The sequence below is a fragment of the Salvelinus namaycush genome, chromosome 18 (genome assembly GCF_016432855.1).
Source record: "Salvelinus namaycush isolate Seneca chromosome 18, SaNama_1.0, whole genome shotgun sequence".
NCBI classification, from domain to species: domain Eukaryota; kingdom Metazoa; phylum Chordata; class Actinopteri; order Salmoniformes; family Salmonidae; genus Salvelinus; species Salvelinus namaycush.
The window spans coordinates 24,949,539-24,962,586 of record NC_052324.1 but is presented as its reverse complement, the minus strand read 5'-3'; the positions used below and the strand labels follow the sequence as shown (position 1 = coordinate 24,962,586).

The 13,048-nt window shown below is 46.7% G+C and overlaps 1 protein-coding gene across 1 annotated transcript in view; it reads left to right on the top strand.

Annotated features, from left to right (window-relative positions):
* Positions 1 to 13,048, top strand: part of LOC120063257 (armadillo repeat protein deleted in velo-cardio-facial syndrome homolog) — a 155,271-nt gene that overhangs the window by 58,445 nt on the left and 83,778 nt on the right. The window contains exons 2-3 of the mRNA XM_039013516.1: positions 7,342 to 7,500; positions 12,743 to 13,048. The exon at positions 12,743 to 13,048 is cut by the window's right edge and continues 368 nt beyond it. Coding sequence (XP_038869444.1) covers positions 7,342 to 7,500; positions 12,743 to 13,048 — 465 coding nt within the window. The remainder of the gene's footprint in view (positions 1 to 7,341; positions 7,501 to 12,742) is intronic.

The window sequence follows — 13,048 nt, the reverse complement described above, 5'->3', positions numbered from 1 at the left end:
AGACATCATTACAGATAGCCAGGAGCACACTCCAACACTCAGACATTACTACAGATAGCCAGGAGCACACTCCAACACTCAGACATCATTACAGATAGCCAGGAGCACACTCCAACACTCAGACATTACTACAGATAGCCAGGAGCACACTCCAACACTCAGACATCATTACAGATAGCCAGGAGCACACTCCAACACTCAGACATTACTACAGATAGCCAGGAGCACTCTCCGACATTACTTACAAAAGATGCATTTGTGTTTAGTGAGTCCGCCAGACCATAGGCAGTAGGGATGACCACGTGTTCTCTTGATAAGTGTGTGAATTTCACAATTTTCCTGTTCTGCTCAGCGTTCAAAATGTAAGGAGTACTAGGTTGTCAGGGAAAATGTATGGAGTGAAAAGTACAATATTTTCTTTAGGAATGTAGTGATGTAAAAGTTGTCGAAAATATAAATTGTAAAGTAAAGATACCCCAAAAAACTACTTAAGTAGTACTTTAAAGTATTTTTAATGAAGTACTTTATACCACTGCTTGGGGTTAGAAGTTGTTCAGGGTCCTGTTGGTTACAGACTTGTCGTACAGTAGCAGAGAGAACAGTCTATGACTTGGGTGGCTGGAGAATTTGACGATTTTTAGGGCCTCGTGTGTAATCCGATAATTTTCAAGTACACATTAATATACTGTTTTATTACAAATCTGTATGAGCTTCCGTTCATAGGAGGCGTATTGTGGCACCAGTACATATCACTTGGAGGTGTATGTGTGTGTGTGTATCCGCATATGCGTGCGTGTTCATTCCAATGTTTTATTATCTGTCTCTGAAAGGTCACCTTTAGATGACAGACTTCCTCCCTTTGCCTCCTCCCCATCTCTCCCCTGTCTCCCCTGTCTCCCCTGTCTCCCCCCCCCCCTCTCTCTCCCTGGACCTCCAGACAGCCATGCTAGTCTATCCAGACAGCTTTTAATCATTTATTTAAGGCCAAGTTCGCTCGCCCCAATCACCTCCATTTTCTTATTGAACTCGAGACGATAGAGAAAGAGATGGGGGGAGCGAGGGGGAAGGGAGACAGCGAGGAGGAGGGAGAGAGCGAGAGAGAGAGATGGTGGGAGAGAGGAACGAAAGAGAGGACGGAGGGAGGGAGGGAGAGCGATAGACTTTAGTGGAGTCTGACACAACATTACATTGGGATCAAGCAACCGGTTAGTCAGCTAGCGGGCCTCAGACGAGCTCTGCTCTAGCCGCAGCTCGCTTGTCAATCTTTCATTACATAGTCCTGTTGTGATGGCCTTTTCTGGGGTTCAAGGTTGGGCTGTTTAAAGTACAGTCAGGGAGAACTGTCCTGTCCGCTGAGTAGCAACCAAGACTGAGAGTTTACTGTACACACACACACACACACACACACACACACACACACACACACACACACACACACACACACACACACACACACACACACACACACACACACACACACACACACACACACACACACACACACACACACACTCTCTCTCTCTCTCTCTTGCAGACACATGCAAGCTCACACGCACTCGTGTGCCATATGCAGTCCTCTAGCCAGCCTCTAAGCTTGTGAGCTCCTTGCAGCCCTGCAGAGGTGAAGGGATATTCACATCATCCGTGTCAGACATACTTTACTGTGTGTACATGCTCACAAACAAACACATGCACTGAGATAAGGGCAATTCTTATCACAGCAGGTTTTTGGTTTGATCGTACAGAACAACTGTGCATTACATCATGTTGAAAGGTTAAAAAACACTCCTTTGTTCTAAGGACCATTACAAAGAGAGCTTTCCTCCCACATTACTTTAGTGATTAACCAAAGGTTATTCGCTTTTTCAAATTTCACACAACAGTTGACTATGACAGGGTCTCTCTCTGTATACATCAGATACTCTTACCAGTCATTAGACCCAATAATGGAGAGCTGAGGTAAATGACAACACACAATTTACATCCACTATTTGACTCTACTGCTGTGACGCCTAGAGGAGAAACTGTGTTTGACTTTGTCCCTGGAAAGGGTGTATGGATGACCAGAAGGGCCGAGTGCCAGTAGTTACCCCACCTGCACACATACAAACACCGAACAGCCCAGCCCGTGGGATTAGAGGATTACGGAGGAAAAGACTCCCAACATGAAAGCTGATTCTTCTGACTGATCAGCAAGACAGACGGCCAGCAGATCAATCAGGTCTCTGTGAGGCAGAGGGTTATTGCAGCCCCGGCTCTGCACAGGCAACAGCTAGCTAATACTGCTTGGCTAATCAATGAAGAACTGCCCACTCGTTAGCACCTTCAAAGACTGACAGAAAACAAAACGTCCCTCTGGCATCATCAACTTCTTGCTTGTCTCACCCAGCCCTCCCTCCTCTCTGCTCTGCTAAACGCACCACGCCACAACATGCCACACCACAACTCATCTCTCACTCTTAGTTTCTCGCACTTTTCTGATTCAGAGGGGTTGGGTTGAATGCGGAAGACACATTTCAGTTGAATACATTCAGTTGGACAACTGACTAGGTATCTCCCTTTGCCCTTTCCCATTTTTTCCTCTCTCTCTACTCCACCCTCTCCCTCTCTCCTTAGCTTAGTGGCACTGCCCAGCATTCACTGTACATCTCTCTCCCGCTCCTTTCTTTACCTTGTTTTGGTTTTCAATGATTGCCTGAAAATGGCTTCCTTCCTGTTTTCCACATTACGAGGGTGTACAGGAATTAGTTGACGTTAGTTTTCTTTAAATATGGAACTAGGGTATTTGTATTTATTAAGGATTCCCACTCTTCATGGGGTCCAAACAAGATTAAGGCAATTACTTCAAATCGAGCAAACAGCCATGCAATCTCCATAGACAAACACTGGCAGTAGAACGGCCTTACTGAAGAGCTCAGTGACTTTCAGCGTGGCACCGTCATGGGATGCTACCTTTCAACAAGTCAGTTTGTCAAATTTCTGCCCTGCTAGAGCTGCCCCGGTCAACTGTAAGAGCTGTTATTGTGATGTGGAAACGTCTAGGAGCAACAGCGGCTCAGCCGCGAAGTGGTAGGCCTCACAAGCTCACAGTACGGGACCGCTGAAGTAAAATAAATTGTCTGTCCTCAGTTGCTATACTCACTCCTGAGTTCCAAACTGCCTCTGAAAGCAACGTCAGCACAATAACTGTTCGTTGGGAGCTTCATGAAATGGGTTTCCGTGCTCGAGCAGCCGCACACAAGCCTAAGATCACCATGCATTAAAAGCGTCGGCTGGAGTTGTGTAATGATTGGACTTTGAGCAGTGGAAACGTGTTCTCTGGAGTAATGAATCATGCTCCACCATCTGTCAGTCCGACGGACTGTAAAGTTTGGCGTAGGAGGAATAATGGTCTTGGGCTGTTTTTCATGGCTCGGGCTAGGCCCCTTAGTTCCAGTGAAGGGAATGAAATGTTTGACGAGCAGGTGTCCACATACTTTTGCTCATGTAGTGTATCTACATGAGTTTTGAGAATGACACAAATATACATTTTCACAAAGTCTGCTGCCACAGTTTGTATGATGGCAATTTGCATATACTCCAGAATGTTATGAAGAGTGATCAGATGAATTGCAATTAATTGCAAAGTCCCTATTTGCCATGCAAATTAACTGAATCCCCCCAAAACATTCCCACTGCATTTCAGCCCAGCCACAAAAGGACCAGCTAGCATCATGTCAGTGATTCTCTCGTTAACACAGGTGTGAGTGTTGACGAGGACAAGGCTGGAGATCACTATGTCATGCTGATTGAGTTCGAATAACAGACTGGAAGCTTCAAAAGGAGGGTGGTGCTTGGAATCATTGTTCTTCCTCTGTCAACCATGGTTACCTGCAAGGAAACACATGCCGTCATCATTGCTTTGCACAAAAAGGGCTTCACAGGCAAGGATATTGCTGCCAGTAAGATTGCACCTAAATCAACCATTTATCGTATCATCAAGAACTTCAAGGAGAGCGGTTCAATTGTTGTGAAGAAGGCTTCAGGGCGCCCAAGAAAGTCCAGCAAGCGACAGGACCGTCTCCTAAAGTTGATTCAGCTGCGGGATCGGGGCACCACCAGTACAGAGCTTGCTCAGGAATGGCAGCAGGCAGGTGTGAGGCGAAGACTTTTGCATGATGGCCTGGTATCAAGAAGGGCAGCAAAGAAACCACTTCTTTCCAGGAAAAACATCAGGGACAGGCTGATATTCTGCAAAAGGTACAGGGATTGGACTGCTGAGGACTGGGGTAAAGTCATTGTCTCTGATGAATCCCCTTTCCGATTGTTTGGGGCATCCAGAAAAAAGCTTGTCCGGAGAAGACAAGGTGAGCGCTACTATCAGTCCTGTGTCATGCCAACAGTAAAGCATCCTGAGACCATTCATGTGTGGGGTTTCTTCTCAGCCAAGGGAGTGGGCTCATTCACAATTTTGCCTAAGAACACAGCCATGAATAAAGAATGGTACCAACACATCCTCCGAGAGCAACTTCTCCCAACCATCCAGGAACAGTTTGGTGACGAACAATGCCTTTTCCAGCATGATGGAGCACCTTGCCATAAGGCAAAAGTGATAACTAAGTGGCTCGGTGAACAAAACATCGATATTTTGGGTCCATGGCCAGGAAACTCCCCAGACCTTAATCCCATTGAGAACTTGTGGTCAATCCTCAAGAGGTGGGTGGACAAACAAAAACCCACAAATTCTGACAAACTCCAAGCATTGATTATGCAAGAATGGGCTGCCATCAGTCAGGATGTGGCCCAGAAGTTAATTGACAGCATGCCAGGGCGGATTGCAGAGGTCTTGAAAAAGACTGCAAATATTGACTCTTTGCATCAACTTCATGTAATTGTCAATAAAAGCCTTTGACACTTATGAAATGCTTGTAATTATACTTCAGTATTCCATAGTAACATCTGACAAAAATATCTAAAGACACTGAAGCAGCAAACTTTGTGGAAATTAATATTTGTGTCATTCTCAAAACTTTTGGCCACGACTGTATAATGCAACATTTGTAATACCACGTGTGTGCGATTGTGCGTGCGAGCGTGTGCGTGTGTGTGTATGCCTTTGTGTGTCTCTTCACAGTCTTCACAAGTTGTTCCATAAGTTGTAGTTTTACCTGTTTTTTAACCTGATTTTACTGCTTGCTTGAGTTACCTGTGGTAGAATAAAGTTCCATGTAGTACTGTGCGTTTCCTACAGTCTGTTCTGACTGAGACCTCTGGTGGCATGTCTTGTAGTGAATGTAGGGGTGTCTGAGCTGTGTGCTAGTCGTTTAAACAGAGACCTCTGGTGGCATGTCTTGTAGTGAATGTAGGGGTGTCTGAGCTGTGTGCTAGTAGTTCAAACAGAGACCTCTGGTGGCATGTCTTGTAGTGAATGTAGGGGTGTCTGAGCTGTGTGCTAGTAGTTCAAACAGAGACCTCTGGTGGCATGTCTTGTAGTGAATGTAGGGGTGTCTGAGCTGTGTGCTAGTCGTTTAAACAGACAGCTCTGGTGGCATGTCTTGTAGTGAATGTAGGGGTGTCTGAGCTGTGTGCTAGTAGTTCAAACAGAGACCTCTGGTGGCATGTCTTGTAGGGAATGTAGGGGTGTCTGAGCTGTGTGCTAGTAGTTCAAACAGAGACCTCTGGTGGCATGTCTTGTAGTGAATGTAGGGGTGTCTGAGCTGTGTGCTAGTAGTTCAAACAGAGACCTCTGGTGGCATGTCTTGTAGGGAATGTAGGGGTGTCTGAGCTGTGTGCTAGTCGTTTAAACAGAGACCTCTGGTGGCATGTCTTGTAGTGAATGTAGGGGTGTCTGAGCTGTGTGCTAGTAGTTCAAACAGAGACCTCTGGTGGCATGTCTTGTAGGGAATGTAGGGGTGTCTGAGCTGTGTGCTAGTAGTTCAAACAGAGACCTCTGGTGGCATGTCTTGTAGTGAATGTAGGGGTGTCTGAGCTGTGTGCTAGTCGTTCAAACAGAGACCTCTGGTGGCATGTCTTGTAGGGAATGTAGGGGTGTCTGAGCTGTGTGCTAGTAGTTCAAACAGAGACCTCTGGTGGCATGTCTTGTAGTGAATGTAGGGGTGTCTGAGCTATGTGCTAGTCGTTTGAACAGACATTTCTGTGCATTCAACATGTCTTACCTCTCACAAAGACCAGTAGTGATGCAGTCAATCTCTCCTTTACTTTGAGCCAGGAGAGATGGGCATGCAGGGTGTTGTTACAGTAGTAGATTACCTCATGGAGGAAGTGCTTTAAGCACACAGGACAGGACAGGGAAGTACAGATTGAAGGTGCTTCCCTTTAATCAGAGCTTCCGTCTGCATGGAATACTCATTCACACACACTCATTCACACACACACACACACACACACACACACACACACACACACAGAGATGGTTAGGTAAAGCACCATCTTCAGCCCACAAACACACTATTCATCAATAAATGGCTGACTGAAATATGAATAAAATACAATATGCCTGATAGCCGTCTAGGCTTTAGTGTCCTTGAGAGAGCCTCTGCCTTAACTGTCAGGCCTAGACTACCACTGTGTTATGGGCACTTCTGACCAAATAGATCACTCTGCCACATCATAGTCTGATAGTTACAAACACATTCTCATTTACAGCCACATCCTGGGAAATAGTTACAGGGGATGAATGAACCAATTGTGAACTGGGGATGATTAGGTGGCCATGATGGTATGAGGGCCAGATTAGGAATTTAGCCAGGACACCAGGGTTAACACCCCTACTCTTACGATAAGTGCCATGAGATCTTTAGTGACCACAGAGAGTCAGGACACCCGTTTAACATCCCAGCACCCTACAGAGGGCAATGTCCCGAATCACTGCCCTTGGGAATTTAGATATTTTTTTTAACCAGAGGAAAGGGTGCCTCCTACTGGCCCTCCAACACCACTTCCAGCAGCATCTGGTCTCCCATCCAGGGACTGACCAGGACCAACCCTGCTTAGCTTCAGAAGCAAGGCCAGCAGTGGGATGCAGGGTGGTATGATGATGAGAATATATTGTAACTGCGTATGAAGTGCAGCCTCAGACCTTGTAGGGTGTGTGTAAGTTCAGCTGCAGACCACATACAGTAGGGTGACGGGGTTACATATACCCCTGGTGATGGGGTTACATATCCAGTCTCAGCCCTTCTCATCTATCTGTCCCTCTATGTGTATCTCCCAACCTCATTTCAGACTGTGCTGTCAAATAATAAAGCATGCGTAAGGTGGTCAGCACACCGATCTCCTTAAATAAAAGGTTTTGGTGTCCTCTCCTCCAATCTCTAACCATTTCTCCTTGTCTCTCTCCAGGAGCAGAGCCCCAGTAACCAGACGTCTCTGGCCATGATGCAGGAGCCCCAGGAGATGGTGGAGGAGACGGTCACCATCGAGGAGGACCCTGGCACGCCCACCTCCCACGTGTCCGTTGTCACCTCCGACGACGGCACCACGCGACGCACAGAAACCAAGGTACTGGGGGAAGCCAAGTTGACACACAGATCACATTAGGTAGAGGGTACCTATGCGCTGAATGAGAAGGAACTCAAGGCTCACACACTAGATTTCAACTTTAATGTGACAAATTGTTTGGGGTGGTTACAACCCTGTGACATATATGTAGCCAAAAGTTAAGATCTGTAAGGCCCGTAATCCTTTAACGAGATGTGTTTTCTATCCTTTTCCCTAACCCAGATGTTGTCTTATTTCTTGGTGCTCATTCTGTATCAGCTCCTACAGTATTTTGTGTTGCAGGTTCTTTTTTCTTGATTGCCCTCTTGTGTTTTGTTGTTTCTATATAAGGATATGTCAACTAACCTGAAGGTGAGTTGGACCCCCCCCCCCCCCCCCCCCCCCCATCACTTTACTATCAACTCACGTCACCATTTTGTGTGTGCCCATGTCAGCCACGCCCTCAACCCTGTCACACAGTCTGTCTGTCACTCTTACAGCATCACAGCCACCCCAACGCTGCACAGCTCCAGTACTCTTACCGTTACTGGCCTTCCTAAACACAGCTCACAGCTTTCACCCTTCAGTCAGCCCTGCTCCACGCTATGCACACTACCTCTCCAGACAGTGTCTCAGTGCAGTGTGATTCCGGATGGAATGTGGTTACGTCCCGAATGGCACCCTGTTCCCTATATAGTGCACTATAGCCCAGAGCTCTGGACAAAAGTAGTGCACTATATAAGGAGTAGGGTGCCATTTGGGACGCAGCTTGGGACTCGCCCCACATCTCCAGTGAAGCAGAGATGTGTTCTGTTCTGACAGTCTGGTTCCCTAGGGAGGGACCCTACGGAGGGACCAAGGGTAGAGCTGCTGGCACACTAGAGACACTACAGAGTTTGTAATTAAACAGACCAGCTAATCGCTCTGTTTCACTGTGTGTGTGCTGCTATCCTATTTACTGTAGGGGATTGGACTCACTCACGCACACACACAAACTAACGCACACACAGCTAAATAAAACATAGTCAAGGGCTACGAGGGTCACTGTTTTTAAGGACACTCAATTCCACAGGGACGAGAGAGAGGATGCTTTTGGAAGTCATTTTGAAGGGAAGACACAGATTCATCTGGATGTAAGCCTTGGAAGAGACGGTTTTGACTGTTGCTTTATAATTGTGGCAAATGTATTGGCTAGGCAGCTTGTGATGGAAGACTGCATACGTGATGTTTCCAGACTCATCTTTACATCTCATCTTTTCAAATGATGTATTATTGGCTTCCTTTCAACAGGATGCTGCAGCTAGCTGCATACTGCTCATGCATTTCCTCGAATGCCTTCTGAGTATCCCCTCCAAGCACAGCAAGATGAAACACTAGGATTTCACATCTTTCTGCTTTTGGAAAAACATGTTTTTTTTATGATAAACACATTTGCACACAAGGCAAGCAGCAGTATAGGCAGCAGTATCAGTAGCCAGCCACCACACCTAAACAAACAGACCATAACAAGGCCTGTGAATTAAGTGTTGTTTAAAGGCTAACTAAAGCCTAACTTTCTATCCGCTCCAGCTGTAAAGGAGTGAGTCAGTGTGCTGGCCGGTATGTGGAACTAGCTAACTGGTGAGAAGGGAAGGAGCTCCACCACACACGCACGTGCACACACACATACAAACACACACACACACACACACACACAAACACACACACACACAAAGGAAAGTGGCTCCACCACGTCCATCCTCCATCTCCCTCCCAACACTGTGCTTTTCTTTGGACATTCTCCAGCTGCCCTCTGGCTGAATGGTGAATGTTGGGTGAAACACTACCACTGTTCTTTAAAAGAGATAAATAAAACGATCAAAAGCAGTGGCATTCCGCCCTGTCCTGTGGATGGGAGTTAATGAGGGTTAAGGCAGGCCATATAAACAAATTAAACACAACAGGGAGAAAGGTGTGAAGGGAAAGAACGAAAGCCACTCTGATACAAAATGCAAAACAATTTGATGTGCGATTTTACCCTGTCATTTTTTGGTGATCGTTTATTCCTATGTTGTTGAATCGCGTGTTTTCAAACAACTGTGATGCCCAGTACTACTGATTGACCACCTCGGCCCTCAACACTTTCCCATAGGTGACCAAGGTGATCAAAACCATCACCCGCCGCAGGTACCTGCCAGTGACCGTCACAAAGACCCTGGTGGTGCCAGGAGGTTCCATCACCCAGCAGTCCAAACCCAGCACCCTGGTGCCCACCCCTTCTCCCACCCCCTCCCCATCAGAGACAGACCCAGTAAAGAAAACAAAGGCATCCAAACGTCTGGTTTGTGGCTTGAAGTGAACCCCCAACCCCTCCCACTTGCACCTCCCTGACCCTAAACCTCCCTAAATGCTTCCACTAACCCCCAGCTGGTGTGTCAGTTTGAGCTCTGTCTGTCTATAAAAGTTGAATGCGGCAGAGATCGTGAAAGTGTTACAGCACTATAAAGACTGAAAGTGACGCCTGCTCTCCCTTTCTCCTCCCCCTTTAACAGCCTAACAGTTGGTAAACATATGCCCCAGTTTGACTGCAGGCACCTTTCATTAAGGCAAGGTAGCACGCTGCCTTCGCCACATGGCCTCGACACACACACACACCAGCATTTAGAGATTCTCTTTTAGCCTGTTTACAGTGATCTAGTTGGGCCCTCTCTGAAGCACCATCCCCAGTCCCAGTAGTGCTTGTTTAGCGTGTTGTGATCTTCCAACAGATCAGAGTTCTGTTTGAAACCTGTCTTGCGTTTTTTCGTGCTGTACCAGCGAAGGCTCTTTAGAAGTCATGTTAGTACAAACATGAAGTGTATGTCTAGGCTTCTCTCCCTGGCTGAGTTGAAACACGGCCTTGTGCAAGATGGAAGGAGTTTGGGCCACTGCAGATTTTCAGCTTGTGGTGGATTAGGACCATAACCAGGATTGAAGAGCACTGCTGTATGGTTCAGAGTAGTGATCCTCAACCCCAGATCTTAGAGATCATTTCCACACTTCAGCACAGTGTAGCAGGCATGAGGTCCTTTTAGGTGAAGAGACCTAGTCCCACCCAGGTCTGTACTCAATTACCATCACCACCTCCATTGAAATGAATGGCAATAAAAGTCCCTTAATCGACCAGCTCAGAAGAGAAGCCAGCCTGTCATTTCAAGGCCAGTGGTGGCCTTGTGCTCAAGCTGTTTCATTAAGTTAAGAACCAGAAAAAGGCTTTATTTTTAACATGAAAGGGATGATTATGTGTGAGTTACATGCAAAGCGAGGGGGGGCAGCTATGCCAGCATAGTGTGAAGTAACAAAAGAAGGGTGAGCTTTAGATGTTGCGGGTGCACCGAAATTATTCACTAAGAAGAAATGAACCTTGACATGACTTAAAGTAGACAGTTTTCTGCCGGTTAGAATTTAAAATAGCTCACAGTTTGAGAAAGGGACAGTGTGTGAACAAACTAAAGGCTTTGTGAAAATGGGATGAAGATTACATTTTTAATGAGTGTGAATGTTTAGCATTTATCATTCACATTTTGTTCCCTGCTTCCTCTTTTGAGGAGATGTGTTTAATACTTTATTGAGGTTCCTTGTTATTATTTCATGCCTTTGCTAAAATTCTATATATAAATATGACTATAAACCTGGTATATTATAATTAAGAGTTCAGCAAAGTGGTTGTATCAGAAAATGTAACTAATCAGAAACCAGTCTCTTTCTGTGTTCATGTGAAAAAGCTCATTTCAGTGAAGTACTTGTCTGCCAGTTGAGTGGGAATGAACCATCTCTGTGCATCTTGTCAGGCAAAACACGAATTGTATCAGAGTGAGACATAGGGCCCCCTCCAATGACGATTCATTTTCATCAACCTCATTAATTTTGAAGATTAATTTATAGCCGCGGACAAAATAGCCAATTATCGCCACTGCAGAATTCACTGGGCAGCAAATTGGTTTCTGTATCGGTGCTGAACCTCAGGAGGAGGTGAGATGCAGCTAGCCCTCTCTGACTGCCAGACAGTTTCAGCACTCTCAGACAAGTAGGAGTGTGATTTGTTAAGGACAAGGTGTATAGACATATATATATATATATACAGTTTACTAGTGCTCTATAAGACTGTCACAGTTACCAGTTATGATTCTTAATTTGTCCCAAACTGCACCTTATTCCCTAGGTAGTGTACTACTTTTGACCAAAGCCCTATGGGGTGGCGCAGTGGTCTAGGGCACTGCATCGCAGTGCTAGCTGCGCCACCAGAGTCTCTGGGTTCGCGCCCAGGCTCTGTCGCAGCCGGCCGCAACCGGGAGGTCCGTGGGGCGACGCACAATTGGCATAGCGTCGTCCGGGTTAGGGAGGGTTTGGCCGGTAGGGATATCCTTGTCTCAGTATGTAAAATGTAATAAAATGTATGCACTCTACTGTAAGTCGCTCTGGATAAGAGCGTCTGCTAAATGACTAAAATGTAAAATGTAAAAATGTTGTCAAAAGTAGTGTACTGTATAGGGACAGGGTGCCATTTGGGCTGCAGCATCTGACCATGCACCTTAAGTGGAAGTCAAGGTTCTGCGCACTGCATCCAAGACTGTTGTCCTACTACTGCACTAAACAGATGCTCTTGGAACTATTATTGGAACATGTCGCAGAACCTCAACCTTACTTCCAACACAACCTAGCCTCAAGTTTTTCTAATAGAAATGAATTAAAGGCAATGGTACGACCCTTTCTTGTCACTGAGTTTCCCAATGCATGACTTTGACCTGTTGTTGACAATGCCTGCGGTCTGAGCAATGTGATACTAACAACTTTAGAGGTCACTCTTTAAAGGAACAACCCTCATCTCATTCCTCAGCCTCTCTCTCACTGTGTGACTTCAGCATCCCACTTTCCTGTCTGTGTGATTCAACAGGCTACATCGGTGTGCTGTGTCCACGCTGTGTCTCAGTCCTAACCACCTGTCTGTCACTGTGGGTAACCTCGTCCCCAGGCTCAATTGCTGCCCTATAGAGAGAGCCGTCTGGGGAAGAGATTAATCTGTGGTCTCTCTGTCTGGTGGGACACCTCAACATACTGTTCAGTACAGTCCTGTCCGGTTGATCAGAATGCTTCAACATTGTTCTCATCAACTGTTGCTCATGGTGTGGCCCATACACACGACACAGACTTCCAGGATTGGGTAGTAACGGATGAACTACTAATGTAATGGGGATTAGGTAATCAGTTGTTATCTCTGTCTTTGTGACCTCGTCTCCTCCTCTAGGTGACTAAGATGGTGAAGACGGTGACCACGCGGACGGTTCGCCAGGTGCCCCTGGGCCCCGACGGCCTGCCCCTGCCTGAGGGCTCGTCCCCGCTGGGCAGCTACACAGACTCCATCGACCGGCGCTACCTGAAGAATGGCGAGCGCTACATCACCACGCCACAGGCCACCTCCACGCTCACACGCTCCTACAACAACTACAACGACTCCTACAGCGACGCACTCCCCCCCGACGCTGGTGGGAGTCAGTACGGTGGGCGCCACTACGGCCTCCACGACGGCTACGGCATTGGAGACGCGACGGAC